Genomic DNA, 20,432 nt, shown 5'->3' with positions numbered 1-20,432 from the left:
TGTGTTCTGTAATGTTTTGTTTTTGTGTGCTGTGTGTGATATATGCTTTGTGGGTGCATTGTGTTTTGTTGGGTTGTAAATATGTACAATCAGGTGGCAATAAACTTGAACTTGCACTCGAGTAGGTTATAAGGTTGGCACAAGATTGTGGGCTGAAGAGCCTGTACTGTAATGTTCTGTGTAAAACTGGAATGAGAGTTCCAGGAAAGGTCTCGCCTATGATCTGTGCATTTGTAACAAGACTTCCCTGCTGTTAACTCTCCTTCCTTTGTACTAAAGGCCAACAGACCATTGCCCTGTGTATCACCTACTCTCCCTGTAGAATTCCAGACTCGTAGAGTAAAACGATGTAAAAACAGGCCCTTTGTCCCACCCACAGCATCCTCCTTGATCGTCTCAGTTGCTGATAACCCCCAGTATCTCCCCCCCCCCAAGTATTTATCCAAATGCCTCCTAAATGTTGCAGTGGTACTTATCCCTTTCTCTAGCACCTCATTCCAGGTACACTCTACCCTCTGCCTCTTGGGTCTGTTTTAAATTTCAACCCTTTTACCTTGTATCTGCGCTCGCCAGTTCTACACTCCCCAACCCTGGGGGAAAAGATGATGAACATCCACCATATCCGTCATGACTTTATAAATTCTTATGAGAACACCCCTCGTTCTCCTGTTCTCCAGGAAGTAAAAATTCTGCATGGCCAACCTCTCCTGGTAACTCAGGCCAGCTAGTCCAGGCAGTATCCATTGTAACTCCTGCCAGCCTGACGTCTTCCCTGTAACAAGCTGACTAAAACTGTACACGGTACTCCGAAGTCTGGTTTGAACAGCGACTTATAAAACTGCAACACCATGTCCCTACTGCTAAGTGATGAAATATTACTTTACCACCCTGTCTCCTCTCTCAGCCCCTTTCAGTGAACTCTGCCTTTCAATCCTCCAGGTCCGTCTGTTCCACAACACTCATCACTGCTCTGCCATTCATTTCTTAAGTCATTGTTTAACTGTCCAACATGATTCACGTTGCACCTAGCTACATTGAAGTTCATTTGCCATTCCTTAGCACATCTCCCTGGATGATCAAGATCTCTTTGTCATTCATTGTAACCTCCCTTACATAGAAACATAGAAAATAGGTGCAGGAGTAGGCCATTCAGCCCTTCGAGCCTGCACCGCCATTTATTATGATCATGGCTGATCATCCAACTCAGAACCCTGTACCAGCCTTCACTATCAACAAGAAGTTAGTATCATCAGCAAACTTGCTATTTGTGCTATTTGCAATCACATCCAAATCATTTACAGAACACGAAACCCTGAATACGGTACAAGTGACAGACCTCCAGTATCAACCATCAACCCTCATCCTCTGCTTCCGTGCATCAAGCCAATCCTGAAGCATCTTGCCAGCACCTCCTGAATCCCCTCCAATATAATCTTCTAGATGGACACCAACCTATTCTGAGGCAGTGCCCTCTGGTCCTAGACTCACCCACCCTAGGAAACATCCTCTCCATGTCCACTTTATCGTGCCCTTTGAATATTCAATAGGTTTTCTCTTAATGTGGACGTTATCAGAAGCCTTACTGAGGTCCTGATAGACAACATCCACTGTCCGACCTTCATCTATCACCTTCGTGACCTTTTTGGAAAAAGCGCAGACAAGTTGTCAGACATGACCTCCCGCTAAAACAATGCTGACTATTGTTGACCAGACTATGACCGTTCCCTCCCCACATCTCCTTCTACCACCCCCTTCCCGCACCTGCTACTACCACCCCACCGGCAGAGTGTTCCACACACACACACACCCACATCTGTCTCTACCACCCCCCCGCGGCAGAGTGTTCCACACACACATCTGTCTCTACCACCGCCTGACCCCCCCCAGCAGAGTGTTACACACACACACACCTGTCTCTACCACCCCCCCAGCAGAGTATTCCCCACAGTCACACCCACATCTGTCTCTACACACCCCCCCCCCCCTTACCGGCAGAGTGTTCCACACACACACAGACCCACATCTATCTCTACACCCCCCGCCCTTACCGGCAGAGTGTTCCACACACACACACATCTGTCTCTACACTCCCCCCCCCTTACCGGCAGAGTGTTCCACACACACACCCACATCTGTCTCTACACTCCCCCCCCCCTTACCGGCAGAGTGTTCCACACACACACACACACACCCACATCTGTCTCTACACCCCCCCCCCCTACCGGCAGAGTGTTCCACACACACACACATCTGTCTCTACACCCCCCCCCCCTTACTGGCAGAGTGTTCCACACACACACCCACATCCATCTCTACACCCCCCCCCCCCTTACCGGCAGAGTGTTCCACACACACACACACACATCTGTCTCTACACCCCCCCCCTTACCGGCAGAGTGTTCCACACACACACACACACACCCACATCTGTCTCTACACCCCCCCCCTTACCGGCAGAGTGTTCCACACACACACACACACATCTGTCTCTACACACCCCCCCTTACCGACAGAGTGTTCCACACACACACACACACATCTGTCTCTACACCCCCCCCCCTTACCGGCAGAGTTTTCCACACACACACACACATCTGTCTCTACACCCCCCCCCCCGCTTACCGGCAGAGTGTTCCACACACACACCCACATCTGTCTCTACACCCCCCCCCCTTACCGGCAGAGTGTTCCACACACACACCCACATCTGTCTCTACACCCCCCCCCCCGCTTACCGGCAGAGTGTTCGACACACACACCCACATCTGTCTCTACACCCCGCCCCTTATCGGCAGAGTGTTCCACACACACACACACACATCTTTCTCTACACCCCCCCCCCCTTACCGGCAGAGTGTTCCACACACACATACACATCTGTCTCTACACCCCCCCCCCTTACCGGCAGAGTGTTCCACACACACACACACACCCACATCTGTCTCTACACCCCCCCCCCCCTTACCGGCAGAGTGTTCCACACACACACACACACACACACATCTGTCTCTACACACCCCCCCTTACCGGCAGAGTGTTCTACACACACACACACATCTGTCTCTACACCCCCCCCTTACCGGCAGAGTGTTCCACACACACACACACATCTGTCTCTACACCCCCCCCCCCTTTACCGGCAGAGTGTTCCACACACACACACACACACACACACACATCTGTCACTTCACCCCTCCCCACTTACCGGCAGAGTGTTCCACACACACACCCACATCGTCTCTACACCCCCCCCCGCACTTACCGGCAGAGTGTTCCACACACACACACACATCTGTCTCTACACCCCCCCCCGCACTTACCGGCAGAGTGTTCCACACACACAGACACATCTGTCTCTACACCCCCCCACCCTTACCGGCAGAGTGTTCCAGACACACACACACATCTGTCTCTACACCCCCCCCCCTTACCGGCAGAGTGTTCCACACACACACACACACACACATCTGTCTCTACACACCCCCCCTTACCGGCAGAGTGTTCCACACACACACACACCTGTCTCTACACCCCCCCCCCCACCGGCAGAGTGTTCCACACACCCACACACACATTTGTCTCTACACCCCCCCCCCTTACCGGCAAAGTGTTCCAGACACACACACACATCTGTCTCTACACCCCCCCCCCCCTTACCGGCAGAGTGTTCCACACACACACACATCCGTCTCTACACCGCCCCCCCTTACCGGCAGAGTGTTCCACACACACACACACACATCTATCTCTACACCCCCCCCCCTTACAGGCAGAGTGTTCCAGACACACACACACATTTGTCTCTACACCCCCCCCCCCCTTACCGGCAGAGTGTTCCACATACACACACACATCTGTCTCTACACCCCCCCCCTTACCGGCAGAGTGTTCCACACACACACCCGCATCCGTCTCTACACCCCCCCCCCCTTACCGGCAGAGTGTTCCATACACACACCCACATCTGTCTCTACACCCCCCCCCCTTACCGGCAGAGTGTTCCACACACACACACACACACACACACACACACACACACACACATCTGTCTCTACACACCCCCCCTTACCGGCAGAGTGTTCCACACACACACACACACACATCTGTCTCTACACCCCCCCCCTTACCGGCAGAGTGTTCCACACACACACACACACATCTGTTTCTACACCCCCCCCCCTTTACCGGCAGAGTGTTCCACACACACACACACACACACACATCTGTCACTTCACCCGTCCCCACTTACCGGCAGAGTGTTCCACACACACACCCACATCTGTCTCTACACCCCCCCCCCCTTACCGGCAGAGTGTTCCACACACACACACACACACACATCTGTCTCTACACCCCCCCCCCACTTACCGGCAGAGTGTTCCACACACACAGACACATCTGTCTCTACACCCCCCCCCCTTACCGGCAGAGTGTTCCACACACACACACACACACACACACACACACACACATCTGTCTCTACACCCCCCCCCCCTTACCGGCAGAGTGTTCCATACACACACACACATCTGTCTCTACACCCCCCCCCCCTTACCGGCAGAGTGTTCCACACACACACACATCTGTCTCTACACCCCCCCCCCCTTACCGGCAGAGTGTTCCACACACACACACACACATCTGTCTCTACACCCCCCCCCCTTACCGGCAGAGTGTTACACACACACACACACACACATCTGCCTCTACACCCCCCCCCCCTTACCAGCAGAGTGTTCCACACACACACACACATCTGTCTCTACACCCCCCCCTTACCGGCAGAGTGTTACACACACACACACACGCACATCTGTCTCTACACCCCCCCCCTTACCGGCAGAGTGTTCCATACACACACACGCACATCTGTCTCTACACCGCCCCCCCTTACCGGCAGAGTGTTCCATACACACACACGCACATCTGTCTCTACACCGCCCCCCCTTACCGGTAGAGTGTTCCACACACACACACACATCTGTCTCTACACCCCCCGCCTTACCGGCAGAGTGTTCCATACACACACACGCACATCTGTCTCTACACCGCCCCCCCTTACCGGCAGAGTGTTCCACACACACACACATCTGTCTCTATACCCCCCGCCTTACCGGCAGAGTGTTCCATACACACACACACACATCTGTCTCTACACCCCCCCCCCCCACCGGCAGAGTGTTCCACACACACACACATCTGTCTCTATACCCCCCGCCTTACCGGCAGAGTGTTCCATACACACACACACATCTGTCTCTACACACCCCCCCTTACCGGCAGAGTGTTCCACACACACACACACACACACATCTGTCTCTACACCCCCCCCCCCACCGGCAGAGTGTTCCACACACACACACACACACACACATCTGTCTCTACACCCCCCCCCCTTACTGGCAGAGTGTTCCACAAACACACACACCCACATCCGTCTCGACACACCCCCCCCCCCTTACCGGCAGAGTGTTCCACAAACACACACACCCACATCTGTCTCTACACACCCCCCCTTACCGGCAGAGTGTTCCACACACACACACACATTTGTCTCTACACCCCCCCCCCCTTACCGGCAGAGTGTTCCACAAACACACACACACATTTGTCTCTACACCCCCCCCCCCCTTACCGGCAGAGTGTTCCACACACACACCCACATCTGTCTCTGCACCCCCCCCCTTACTGGCAGAGTGTTCCACACACACACACACATTTGTCTCTACACCCCCCCCCCCCTTACCGGCAGAGTGTTCCACAAACACACACACCCACATCTGTCTCTACACCCCCCCCCTTACCGGCAGAGTGTTCCAAACACACACACACATTTGTCTCTACACCCCCCCCCCCCTTACCGGCAGAGTGTTCCACACACACACACACATCTGTCTCTACACCCCCCTCCTTACCGGCTGAGTGTTACACACACACACACACACACATCTGTCTCTACACCCCCCCACCTTACCGGCAGAGTGTTCCACACACACACACACATCTGTCTCTACACCCCCCCCCTTACCGGCAGAGTGTTCCATACACACACCCACATCTGTCTCTACACCCCCCTCCTTTCCGGCAGAGTGTTCCACACACACACACACATTTGTCTCTACACCCCCCCCCCCCTTACCGGCAGAGTGTTCCACACACACACACACATCTGTCTCTACACCCCCCCCCCTTACCGGCAGAGTGTTCCACACACACATCTGTCTCTACACCCCCCCCCCCCCATCGGCAGAGTGTTCCACACACACACACACACATCTGTCTCTACACCCCCCCCCCCTTACCGGCAGAGTGTTCCACACACATACACATCCGTCTCTACACCCACCCCCCCCTTACCGGCAGAGTGTTCCACACACACACACACATCTGTCTGTACACCCCCCCCCCCCTTACCGGCTGAATGTTCCAGACACACACACACATCCGTCTCTACACCGCCCCCCCTTACTGGCAGAGTGTTCCATACACACACCCACATCTGTCTCTACACCCCCCCCCCCTTACCGGCAGAGTGTTCCAGACACACACACATCTGTCTCTACACCCCCCCCCCGGCACAGTGATCCCCGTAGACACACATCTGGCTCTACCCCCCCCCCCCCGGCAGAGTGTTCCATCCACACACACGCACACCCCCCCCCCATGCACCCCCGCCCGGCGCGCACACCCACACGTCTGCTTCTACCTTCCCCCACGCCCCCCCTCTGTGTAACACGCTGGCTTCTGACATGCTCCCCTGAAGTTCCCTCCCTTCCACCTGTGCTATGAGTGCAATTTTCTCTGGTCTGTTTTGTATGTGTATGTATTTGGTCCTCCAGTCGATTTAAGCTAACAAGGAAAGTCTGGCATTTCTTTATAGACAGAAGTTTCTAGAGCTGATTAATCGAGCCCTTCCCTCTCACATAGCCCGCCGTGTTTGTCATTCATGTGCTGACCTAAGGCAGATATTTCTTCCACTGAATGGCTGGTCCATGTACTCACCACTCCTTGTGTTGAACAACTTGTCTCTGATATTCCTCTCCCCCTCCCCCCCCACCAATACTTCTCCGACCACTTTAAAATTATGCAATCATGCTCTCTCTGCCCTGGGAATTAGCCTTGCTATCACTCAATCTATGTATCTACGTCTATTCATCTTGTACACCTCTATCAAGTCACCTCTCATTCTCTTTTATTCCAAAGAGAAAAACCTTAGCTCATTCAATCTATCCTCAAAGACAGGCCCTCTAATCCAGGCAGCATTCTGCAAATCTCCTCTGCATCCCTTCTAAAGCTTCCACAGTCCCACACTTTTTCTTGAACAAAGAAATAACATTTGCCACTCGCCAATCCTCTGGTGTTACCTGTGTGACATTTTAAATGGTAAATGTGTTCTGGAAACCCACAGTGGTTAACGCTGAAAAATCTGGAGACCCCCCCCCCCCCACCTTTTCAGCTCCGGCAGATCCTGACAAAGGAGAAATAGTCAACCTTTCAGATGGTTGAAATCAGAAAAAATCTGACATAATATTCACCCCATACTCTAGCCCCCCCCACCTTTGCTATGAAAAGCTAACTTATTTCAAACTCACATTTATTGTCATCTGACTACATACATACAGCCAAACGAAACAACATTCTCCAGGATATGGTGCTCCACTAAACATTTATCACAAGCAGCTGATAAGGCAAAATATTACCACAATTAAGTTAATATATATAATTCAAAAATGAATGTAGTGCTCAACACAAATAAGCAGTAAACAGCTCACTGCCCTGGTGATGAGAGCTTGGTAGTGGTGGGTATTCATTACCCTCACTGTCTGAGGGAAGAAGCTGTTCAGCAGTCTCAGTCCTCGTCCTGATGCCCTGTACCTCCTTCCTGAGGGTAGTGATGATTTTGAGATGGATGGCCCTTTCATATACAACACTTCCAGTAAATGTCACAAATAAGGTGCAGGGTGAACACAGACCCCCTTGCATTTGCTTCCCTTCCCATTTCTGATGAAGGGATTTAGTCCTGAAACATTTAGACAGTTTCTGTCTCTACGAATGCTGCCTGACCTGCAAATGTCCAGCATTTTCTCTGCTCCTTTCAGCTTTTTCCTGCCCTCCTGCTTCCATTCTTAAACAACTGTGAGCTATTGTCAAACACTACTTCCCTTTCCTCCTTGTATCGATCATATTAAGATTTTCTAAGCCAAATGCTTCAGATTTTTTAATCATAATGACCAGCCAGAGAGTGGAGGAGCATTCTTCCCCCTCCCCACACCTCAGCAGGAGCTTGATGCCATCCAGGACAAACTAGATGGCAAAGGGCAGGTTTCTGTGCTGTGGAAAAACAGTAAGACATTGCAGAAGTCAGGCCATCAAGTCTCTCAACCCCATTCTCCTGCCTTCTCCCCATAACTGACACCCTGGCGAATTAAGAACCCGTCAACCCCCGCTTTAAATACAACCAATGACTTGGCCCCCACAGCCACCTGTGGCAAGGAATTCCACAGATTTGCACCCTCGGCTAAAGAAATTCCTCTGCATGGGACATACTTCTAATCTGACACTGCGCCTTCTGTTCCTAGACTCTGCCGTTGCAGCAAATATCCACTCAATCTAAGCCTCTCAATATTCGACAGGTTTCAGTGGGATTCCCCCTCATTCTTCTAAACTCCAGTCAGGACAGGCCCAGATCATCATACATTAGGGTCTTAGAAACCATTCTCGAGAGCTTCCTCTGGACACACTCCAAAGCCAGCACTTCCTTTCTTAGATAGGGGGCCCAAAACTGATCACAACACTCTGATCAATGTCCTTATACAGGCTCAGCTATATACATGCCAGTCTGAGGGCACGTGTCCTGCTTTAGGTGGGATGAGTGAAAGAGGCCAGACCACCCTGCCCTTATCCCAGGATTGGTCTCTCACTACCATCCCTGCCCTAATCCTGGGATTGAACCCCCTGTGGCCTTTCCCTGCCCTGATGCCAGGATTGGACCCTCCCCACCGGCCCTTCCCTGATCCCGGGATGGACCCTCTTCACCTCCGGCCCTGTCCTGACTTTGGGATTGGACCCCCCCCACCCCCTTTCCACTTTTCTCATTCCCCCTCTTCACCCAATGTCTGGAAGGTAGAGGGGGAGGTGGGTAGTTGTGGACCCATGCCCTGACCTTTCTCTGTTCCTCCACTTGCAGGCAGCCTGTGCAGCAGCCCAGGAGACACAGAGGAGACCCGGGAGAACTCTTCGGGCATCGAGGTGGAGGCGTCAGACCTGAGCCTCAGCCTCACCGGGGAGGAGCAGCTGATGGAGGCGGAGGAGGAGGACGAGGGACGAGGCAGTCGAGAGGGGGCTGGAGACGGGAGCCGGCGGGAGGCCCGCCATGACAGTTCCGATGAGCACGACACGGAGTCCCTGGGAGACACCGGCAACTACTCAATCGAGGAGGAGGAGGGGGACGAGGAGGAGGAGGATGAGAGCAAAATGCAGGAGGGGCGGGTGGATCTGCCCGGCCACCTGCGACGGCGTGGCCCCAAGCGGGGAGCAAGCAGCGAAGCCGAGCGGGAACAAGACTCCTCCGAGGAGGAGGCAGCCCTGGAGCGCTGGGTCAACTCAGAGGTGGAGGCCTTGCCCCGGCCCACCTGGTGCCCGGCCCCGGCCCTGGGCGGCCGAGCCATCGGCCGCGACCCGCGAGCCTTCATGTACCGGGCCTGCGGCGCCCGGGCCTTTGTCGAGCGCCTGCGCCTGCAGCACGGCCTAGAGCGCCACACGGGTTGTGTCAATACCCTGCACTTCAACCGCCGTGGCACCTGGCTGGCCAGCGGCAGCGACGACCTCAAGGTGGTCATCTGGGACTGGGCTCGTCGCAAGCCCGTCCTCGAATTCGAAAGCGGCCACAAGAGCAACGTCTTTCAGGTGAGGGTGGCTTAGGAGGGCGTTGCAGTAAGTGTCCATCTTGCCTGAAAGCTGCTCAACTGTGCTAGCTGGGGGTTGGAGCATTGCAGTCCTCCCACTGGCTGCTACCGTGGCTCCAGCAGAGCTTTAATCTACATGGGCCCCTTGCTCTCGGGTCACGCTGGGTCGGGTCGCGGATGGTGCTGTGGAAACAGTGAACAGTGGGGGTAAGGACGCAGACTGTAGATGAGTATTTGTTGAAGTGGATTACTGAATGCTTACTGGCTAAATTGTCCTGCCACTTCGAGTGCTCAATTTAGTTAAGTATTTGTAACTGAGTGTAACTTGAAGTGGTTACTGAATGTTTAGTGTCTGTTTCTTCTTGTCAGTAGTTAACTTACTAACCAGTTTATCGGTGTTTTCTGTCCCCAATCACAACCCGTGAACCGGATTTCACACAACTGAGGGGTCTTGGTGTCTGCGCGTGTCACAGGGCGCAGTCAATGTTGACTTTACTCCAGCTTTCATAGAGTCCCACAGCATGGAAACCTTTGGTCGTTCCTGTCAATGTCAGCCAGGCATGTGTCCTCAGCCCCGCCTTCCCCTCAGACTCCTCGATGGACTGGCATGTCATAGAGTGTAAACCGAGGCATTGATCGGAGTGTTATCTGTCCACACCACTCCCATTTGCCAGTGTTTGGCCCATAGCAATAGGCATATCACTTTGGATACTGTCGGTGTGGCTGGGGGGGAACTCTGTGGTCAGGTCTCTGTGACTCAGACAGGAAGGGAGGCGGGAGGAGAGGCGAGCTGTGGTGATATGTAAAAAGGAAAAGACTGATAAAGACAAATGTAGGTCCCCTGCAAACAGAAACAGGTGAATTGATTATGGGGAGCAAGGACATGGCAGACCAATTGAATAATTACTTTGGTTCTGTCTTCACTAAGGAGGACATAAATAATCTTCCAGAAATAGTAAGGGACAGAGGGTCCAGTGAGATGGAGGAACTGAGCGAAATACATGTTAGTAGGGAAGTGGTGTTAGGTAAATTGAAGGGATTGAAGGCAGATAAATCCCCAGGGCCAGATGGTCTGCATCCCAGAGTGCTTAAGGAAGTGGCCCAAGAAATAGTGGATGCATTAGTGATAATTTTTCAAAACTCGTTAGATTCTGGACTAGTTCCTGAGGATTGGAGGGTGGCTAATGTAACTCCACTTTTTAAAAAAGGAGGGAGAGAGAAACCGGGGAATTATAGGCCGGTTAGCCTAACGTCGGTGGTGGGGAAACTGCTGGAGTCAGTTATCAAGGATGTGATAACAGCACATTTGGAAAGCGGTGAAATGATCGGACAAAGTCAGCATGGATTTGTGAAAGGAAAATCATGTCTGACGAATCTCATAGAATTTTTTGAGGATGTAACTAGTAGAGTGGATAGGGGAGAACCAGTGGATGTGGTATATTTGGATTTTCAAAAGGCTTTTGACAAGGTCCCACACAGGAGATTAGTGTGCAAACTTAAAGCACACGGTATTGGGGGTAAGGTATTGGTGTGGGTGGAGAATTGGTTAGCAGACAGGAAGCAAAGAGTGGGAATAAACGGGACCTTTTCAGAATGGCAGGCGGTGACTAGTGGGGTACCGCAAGGCTCAGTGCTGGGACCCCAGTTGTTTACAATATATATTAATGACTTGGATGAGGGAATTAAATGCAGCATCTCCAAGTTTGCGGATGACACGAAGCTGGGTGGCAGTGTTAGCAGTGAGGAGGATGCTAAGAGGATGCAGGGTGACTTGGATAGGTTGGGTGAGTGGGCAAACTCATGGCAGATGCAATTTAATGTGGATAAATGTGAAGTTATCCACTTTGGTGGCAAAAATAGGAAAACAGATTATTATCTGAATGGTGGCCGATTAGGAAAAGGGGAGGTGCAACGAGACCTGGGTGTCATTATACACCAGTCATTGAAAGTGGGCATGCAGGTACAGCGGGCGGTGAAAAAGGCGAACGGTATGCTGGCATTTATAGCGAGAGGATTCGAGTACAGGAGCAGGGAGGTACTACTGCAGTTGTATAAGGCCTTGGTGAGACCACACCTGGAGTATTGTGTGCAGTTTTGGTCCCCTAATCTGAGGAAAGACATCTTTGCCATAGAGGGAGTACAAAGAAGGTTCACCAGATTGATTCCTGGGATGGCAGGTCTTTCATATGAAGAAAGACTGGATGAACTGGGCTTGTACTCGTTGGAATTTAGAAGATTGAGGGGGGATCTGATTGAAACGTATAAGATCCTAAAGGGATTGGACAGGCTAGATGCGGGAAGATTGTTCCCGATGTTGGGGAGGTCTAGAACGAGGGGTCACAGTTTGAGGATAGAGGGGAAGCCTTTTAGGACCGAGGTTAGGAAAAACTTCTTCACACAGAGAGTGGTGAATCTGTGGAATTCTCTGCCACAGCAAACTGTTGAGGCCAGTTCATTGGCTATGTTTAAGAGGGAGTTAGATATGGCCCTTGTGGCTACAGGGGTCAGGGGGTATGGAGGGAAGGCTGGGTTCTGAGTTGGATGATCAGCCATGATCATAATAAATGGCGGTGCAGGCTCGAAGGGCCGAATGGCCTACTCCTGCACCTATTTTCTATGTTTCTATGTTTCTATAAGGGATTTGTTAGTTAGGGGAACGGACAGGAGGTTCTGTGGATGAGAAGGAGATTCCTGGATGGTATGTTGCCTCCTGGGTGCCAGGGTCAGGATATCTCAGATTGAGTCCTCAGCATTCTGAAGTGGGAGGGTGAACAGCCAGAGTCCGTGTAGGTACCAATGACATGGGTAGGGCAAGTGACAAGGTTCTCCATAGGGAATTCAGGGAGTTGGGTGCATTGTTAAGGGCTTGACCTCCAGGGTTGTGATCTCAGAATTGCTACCCGTGCCATGTTAATGAGGCCAGAAATAGGAAGGTTGTACAGTTTAATATGTAGCTAAGGAATTAGTGTAGGAGGGAGGCCATATGTTTTTAGAATCATTGGGCTTTCTTCCAGGGAAGATGGGACCTGGACAGAAGGGACGGTTTGCACCTGAGCTGGAAGGGGACTAATATGCTATCAGGAAGGTTTGTTAATGCTGCACGGTGGAGTTTAAACTAGAGTTTCAGGGGGATGGGAACCAGAGAACCAGAACAGTTAGTGGAGAGGTTGTGGAGGCAGATGTTGGTAAGACCTCAGACAAAGTTGGGAATCATAAGATTGAGCATGGTGCAACAAAATCGAAAAGAGTGAACACAGGACTGAAGGTGTTGTATCTGAATGTGTGCAGTATACGGAATAAGGTAGATGAACTTGCAGCACAGTTGCGGATTGGCAGGTACGATGCTGTAGGCATCACTGAATCATGGCTGAAAAATTATAGCTGGGAGCTTGATGTCCAAGGATACAGGCAGGAAGGCATAAGGGGCAGTGTTGCTCTGCTAATAAAAAAAAATCAAATCATTAGAAAGAGGTGACATAAGGTGGGAAGGTGTTGAGTCATTGTGAATGGAGCTAAGGAACTGCAAGGGTAAAAAGACTCTGATGGGAGTTGTATACAGGTGCCCAAACAGAGTAAGGATGTGGTCTACAAATTACAACGGGAGATAGAAAATGCATGCCAAAAGTGCTACGGTGCAATAGTCATATAGGACTTGAATATGCAGGTAGATTGAGAAATTCAGGTTGGTGCTGGATTACAGGAGGGGGAATTTCTAGAGTGCCTATGAGGTGACTTTTTAGAGCAGCTCGTGGTTGAGCCCACTGGAGGATCAGCTATTCTGGATTGGGTGTTGTGTAATGAACCAGAGCTTAAGGTAAAAGAACCCTTGGAGCAAGTGATCAGAATATGATTGAATTCACCCTGAAATTGAGAAGGAGAATCTAAAGTCTGATGTATCAGTGTTACAGTGGAGTAAAGGGATTAAAGAGTCATGAGAAAGGAGTTGGCCAGAATTGACTGGAAAAGAACACTGGCAGATATATATAACCCAAACAGGAAGAAGTATTCTAAAGGAAAGATGACTCAACCATGACTACCAAGAGAAGTCAAAGCTGTACTGGATTGGGTATTGTGTAATGAACTGGAGGTGATTAGAGAGATTGAGGTGAAGGAACCCTTAGGAGGCAGTGATCATAACATGATTGAGTTCACTGTGAAATTAGAAAAAGAGAAGCCGAAATCTGATGTGTCGGTGTTTCAGTGGAGTAAAGGAAACTACAGTGGCATGAGAGAGGAACTGGCCAAAGTTGACTGGAAGGAGACACTGGTGGGAAAGACGGCAGAGCAGCAGTGGCTGGAGTTTATGCGAGAAATGAGGAATGTGCAAGACAGGTATATTCCAAAAAAGAAGAAATTTTCGAGTGGAAAAAGGATGCAACCGTGGTTGACAAGAGAAGTCAAAGCCAAAGTTAAAGCTAAGGAGAGGGCATACAAGGAAGCAAAAATTAGTGGGAAGACAGAGGATTGGGAAGTTTTTAAAACCTTACAAAAGGAAACCAAGAAGGTCATTAAGAGAGAAAAGATTAACTCTGAAAGGAAGCTAGCAAGTAATATCAAAGAGGATACTAAAAAGCTTTTTCAAGTATATAAAGAGTAAAAGATGGGTGAGAGTAGATATAGGACCGATAGAAAATGATACTGGAGAAATTGTAATGGGAGATGAGGAGATGGCAGAGGAACTGAACAAGTATTTTGCATCAGACTTCACTGAGGAAGACAGCAGGATACCGGACACTCAAGGGTGGCAGGGAAGAGAAGTGTGCGCAGTCACAATTACGACAGAGAAAGTACTCAGGAAGCTGAATAGGCTAAAGGTCGATAAATCTCCTGGACCAGATGGAATGCACCCTCGTGTTCTGAAGGAAGTAGCTGTGGAGATTACGGAGGCATTAGCGATGATCTTTCAAAAGTCGATAGATTCTGGCATGGTTCCGGAAGACTGGAAGATTGCAAATGTCACTCCGCTATTTAAGAAGGGGGCAAGGAAGCAAAAAGGAAATTATAGACCTGTTAGCTTGACGTCGGTGGTTGGGAAGTTGTTGGAGTCGATTGTCAAGGATGAGGTTACCAAGTACCTGGAGGCATATGACAAGATAGGCAGAACTCAGCATGGATTCCTTAAAGGAAAATCCTGCCTGACAAACCTATTACAATTTTTTGATGAAATTACCAGTAGGCTAGACAAGGGAGATGCAGTGGATGTTGTATATTTGGATTTTCAGAAGGTCTTTGACAAGGTACCACACATGAGGCTGCTTAACAAGATAAGAGCCCATGGAATTATGGGAAAGTTACATACATGGATAGACCGTTGGCTGATTGGCAGGAAACAGAGAGTGGGAATAAAGGGATCCTATTCTGGTTGGCTACCGGTTAACAGTGGTGTTCCACAGGGATCAGTGTTGGGGCCGCTTCTTTTTACATTGTACAACAACGATTTGGATTATGGAATAGATGGCTTTGTGGCTAAGTTTGCTGACAATACGAAGATAGGTGGAGGAGCCGGTAGTGCTGAGGAAACGGAGAGTCTGCAGAGAGACTTGGATAGATTGGAAGAATGGGCAGAGAAGTGGCAAATGAAGTACAATGTTGGAAAGTGTATGGTTATGCACTTTGGCAGAAAAAATAAATGGGCAGACTATTATTTAAATGGGGAAAGAATTGAAAGTTCTGAGATGCAACGGGACTTGGGAGTCCTCGTACAGGATTCCCTTAAAGTTAACCTCCAGGTTGAGTCAGTAGTGAAGAAGGCGAATGCAATGTTGGCATTCATTTCTAGAGGAATAGAGTATAGGAGCAGGGATGTGATGTTGAGGCTCTATAAGGCGCTGGTGAGACCTCACTTCGAGTACTGTGGGCAGTTTTGGTCTCCTTATTTAAGAAAGGATGTGCTGACGTTGGAGAGGGTACAGAGAAGATTCACTAGAATGATTCTGGGAATGAGAGGGTTAACATATGAGGAACATTTGTCCGCTCTTGGACTGTATTCCTTGGAGTTTAGAAGAATGAGGGGAGACCTCATGGAAACATTTTGAATGTTAAAAGGCATGGACAGAGTGGATGTGGCAAAGTTGTTTCCCATGATGGGGGAGTCTAGTACGAGAGGGCATGACTTAAGGATTGAAAGACGTCCATTCAGAACAGAAATGCGAAAAAATTTTTTTAGTCAGAGGGTGGTGAATCTATGGAATTTGTTGCCACGGGCAGCAGTGGAGGCCAAGTCATTGGGTGTATTTAAGGCAGAGATTGATAGGTATCTGAGTAGCCAGGGCATCAAAGGTTATGGTAAGAAGGCGGGGCAGTGGGACTAAATAGGATAAAATGGATCAGCTCATGATAAAATGGCGGAGCAGACTCGATGGGCCGAATGGCCTACTTCTGCTCCTTTGTCTTATGGTCTTATGGTCAAACGTAAAAGGCCAAGAGAGAGCATATGAGATTAGTGGGAAGTAGAGGATTGGGAAGCTTTGAAAAACCAACAGTAGTAAACTTTAAAAAAGTCATTAAGAAAGTGAAGATGGAATATCTTGGTGGTAAGTTAGCCGATGGTATTAAAGAGGATACCAAAAGTTTCTTCAGATACATAGTGTGTTTTTTTTAAAAAAGAGGTGAGAGTGGATATCGGACTGCTGGAAAATGATGCTGGAGAGATGGTAACGGGACAACGAAATGGCAGATGGACTGAATAAATATTTTGCATCAGTCTTCGCTGTGGCAGTATGGTGGAAGTTCCAGGGGTCATGAAGTGTGTGAAGTTACTATAACTAGAGGGAAAGTTCTTGGGAAACTGAAAGCTCTGAAGGTGGATAAGTCATCTGGACCAGATGGTATACACCTCAGGACTCTGAAAGAGGTGGCTGAAGAGATTGTGGAGGCATCAGTCCTAAAGTCTGGAAAATTGCAAATGCTAATCCACTCCAAGAAGGGAGAGAGGCAGAAGAAAGGAAACTAGAGGCCAGTTAGTCTGACCTCAGTGGTTGGAAAGATGTTGGGGTCAATTATTAAGACCATAAGACAAAGGAGCAGAAGTCTGCCATTCTGCTCATCGAGTCTGCTCCACCATTTTATCATGAGCTGATCCATTCTCCCATTTAGTCCCACTCCCCCGCCTTCTCACCATAACCTTTGATGCCCTGGCTACTCGGATACCTATCAATAAGTACACCCAATGACTTGGCCTCCACTGCCAACTGTGGCAACAAATTCCATTGATTCACCACCCTCTGGCTAAAAAAAATTTCTTTGCATCTCTGTTCTGAATGGGCGCCCTTCAATCCTTAATTCATGCTCTCTCGTACTAGACTCCCCCACCATGAGAAACAATTTTGCCACATCCACTCTGTCCATGCCTTTCAACATTCAAAATGTTTCTATGAGGTCCTCCCTCATTCTTCTAAACTCCAAGAAATACAGTCCAAGAGCGAGCAAACGTTCCTCATATGTTAACCCTCTCATTCCCGGAATCATTCTAGTGAATCTTCTCTGTACCCTCTCCAACGTCAGCACATCCTTTCTTAAATAAGGAACCCAAAACTGCCCACAGTACTCCAAGTGAGGTCTCACCAGCGCCTTATAGAGCCTTAACATCACATCCCTGCTCCTATACTCCTATTCCTCTAGAAATGAATGCCAACATTGCATTCGCCTTCTTCACTACTGACTCAACCTGGAGGTTAACCTTAAGGGTATCCTGTACGAGGGCTCCCAAGTCCCATTGCATCTCAGAACTTTGAATTCTCTCCCCATTTAAATAATAGTCTGCCCATTTATTTCTTCTGCCAAAGTGCATAACCATACACTTTCCAACATTGTATTTTATTTGCCACTTCTTTGCCCATTCTCCCAATCTATCCAAGTCTCTCTGCAGACTCTCCGTTTCCTCAGCACTACCGGCCCCTCCACCTATCTTCGTATCATCAGCAAACTTAGCCACAAAGCCATCTATTCCATAATCCAAATTGTTGATGTACAATGTAAAAAGAAGCAGCCATCATTAAGGATGAGCTCTCAGGGTACTTGGAGGCACATGATAAAATAGGCCGTAGTCAGCATGGTTTCCTCACTTTTTAAGAAAGGAGGGAGGGAGAAAACAGAGAACTATCGCCCTGTTAGCCTAACATCAGTAGTGGGGAAGATGCTAGAGTCCATTATTAAAGATGAAATAGCGGCATATCTTGATAGCAGTGATAGGATTGGGCCGAGCCAGCATGGATTTACCAAGGGCAAATCATGCTTGACTAATCTATTGGAGTTTTTTGAGGATGTAACCAGGAAGATAGACGCGGGAGATCCAGTGGATGTGGTGTACCTCGACTTTCAGAAGGCATTTGATAAGGTACCACATAGGAGATTGATGGGTAAAATCAGAGCTCATGGCATTGGGGGGAGCATATTGACATGGATAGAAAACTGGTTGGCAGATAGAAAGCAAAGGGTAGCAGTGAATGGGTGTTTCTCGGAATGGCAGGTGGTGACTAGTGGGGTGCCATAGGGCTCGATATTGGGACCACAGCTGTTTACGATTTACGTCAACGATTTAGAGGAAGGCATTGTGAATAACATCAGCAAGTTTGCTGATGATACTAAGCTGGGTGACAGTGTGACGTGATGAGGATGTTAGGAGAATTCAAGGTGACTTGGGTAGGCTGGGTGAGTGGGCAGAAACTTGGCAGATGGCGTTTAATGTGAATAAGTGTGAGGTTATTCACTTTGGGAGCAAGAACAGGAAGGCAGATTATTATCTGAACGGTGTGCAGTTAGGTAAGGGTGAAATACAAAGAGATCTAGGAGTACTTGTTCATCAGTCTCTGAAGGTGAATGAGCAAGTGCAGCAGGCAGTGAAGAAGGCTAATGGAATGTTGGCCTTTATTACAAAGGGAATGGAGTACAAGAACAAGGAAATCCTTTTGCATTTGTACAGGGCCCTGGTGAGACCACACCTGGAGTATTGTGTGCGGTTTTGGTCTCCGGGGTTAAGGAAGGACATCCTGGCTGTGGAGGAGGTGCAGCGTAGGTTCACTAGGTTAATTCCTGGGATGTCCAGACTGTACGCAGAGAGGTTAGAGAGACTGGGCTTGTACATGCTGGAATTATGGAGATTGAGGGGGGATCTGATTGAGACATATAAGATTATTAAGGGATTGGACAAGATAGAGGCAGGAAATATGTTCCAGATGCTGGGAGAGTCCAGTACCAGAGGCATGGTTTAAGAATAAGGGGTAGGTCATTTAGGACAGAGTTGAGGAGGAACTGCTTCTCCCAGAGAGTTGTGGAGGTGTGGAACGCACTGCCTCAGAAGGCAGTGGAGGCCAATTCTCTGGATGCTTTCAAGAAGGAGCTAGATAGGTATCTTATGGATAGGAGAATCAAGGGTTATGGGGACAAGGCAGGAACCGGGTATTGATAGTAGATGATCAGCCATGATCTCAGAATGGCGGTGCAGGCTCGAAGGGCCGAATGGTCTACTTCTGCACCTATTGTCTATTGTCTATTGAAAATCTTGCCTGACGAATTGGTTGTAATTCTGGATGCGTCCACATTATCCTTAAAAGGGAGGGTGAGCAGCCAGAAGTCGTGGTACATATTAGTACCAATGACATAGGAAGAAAAAGGGGAGAAGTTCTGAAAAAAGAATGCAAGGGAGTTAGGAAGGAAGCTGAGAAGCAGGATCTCAAAAGTAGTAATCTCAGGATTGCTGCCTGTGCCACGCGACAGTGAGGGTAGGAATAGAATGAGGAGGCAGATAAATGTGTGGCTGAAGATTTGGAGCAGGGGCCAGGGATTCAGATTTCTGGATCATTGGGACCTCTTCTGGGGCAGGTGGGAATTGTACAAAAAGGTTGGGTTGCACATATGAATCTGAGGGGAACCAATATTAAGATTAAGATTATAAGGATTCAGTCCTCGTTTATTGTCATTTAGAAATGCATGCATTAGAAAATGATACAGTGTTCCCCCAGAATGATATCACAAGAAATGCAAGACAAACCAAGACTAAAACTGACAAAACCACATTAATTATAACATGTAGTTACAACAGTGCAAAGCAATGTATTAATTTGATAGAGCAGACCATGGGCACGGTAAAAAAAAAGTCTCAAAGTTCCGATAGCCTCATCATCTCATGCAGACGGTAGAAGGGAGAAATTCTCCCTGCCATGAACCTCTAGTGCCGTAAATTTGCCGATGCCGCACCATTGCAAGCACTCGACTGCAGCGGACTCTGAGTCCGTCCGAAAACTTCTAGCCTTCAACCAGCACTCCAGCACCGAGCACCATCTCTGCTGAATGCTTCGACCCCGCCCCGGCCGCCGAGCAACAAGCAAAGTCGAGGACGCGGGTCCTTCCCCTCCGGAGATTCTGGATCACACATTAGCAGCGGCAGTGAAGCAGGCATTTCAGAAGTTTCACCAGATGTTCCTCCGTGCTCTCACGTCCATCTCCATCAAATCAGAATTGTGCACGGCACCCTACTTGACAGATAATGGACATCATCACCGGAGTGGCCGCTGCGAGCTGCGTCGTGCC

General features: G+C 49.4%; 1 protein-coding gene across 2 annotated transcripts in view; it reads left to right on the top strand.

Annotated features, from left to right (window-relative positions):
• The window catches only part of dcaf8 (DDB1 and CUL4 associated factor 8), a 74,453-nt gene that overhangs the window by 15,284 nt on the left and 38,737 nt on the right, over positions 1 to 20,432 (top strand). For both annotated transcript variants that reach the window (XM_063043612.1, XM_063043613.1), the window contains exon 3: positions 9,188 to 9,906. In XM_063043612.1, coding sequence (XP_062899682.1) covers positions 9,188 to 9,906 — 719 coding nt within the window. The remainder of the gene's footprint in view (positions 1 to 9,187; positions 9,907 to 20,432) is intronic.

The sequence above is a fragment of the Mobula hypostoma genome, chromosome 3 (assembly GCF_963921235.1).
Source record: "Mobula hypostoma chromosome 3, sMobHyp1.1, whole genome shotgun sequence".
In the NCBI taxonomy this organism is placed as follows: domain Eukaryota; kingdom Metazoa; phylum Chordata; class Chondrichthyes; order Myliobatiformes; family Myliobatidae; genus Mobula; species Mobula hypostoma.
This window is presented reverse-complemented; position numbering and strand designations above follow the sequence as displayed.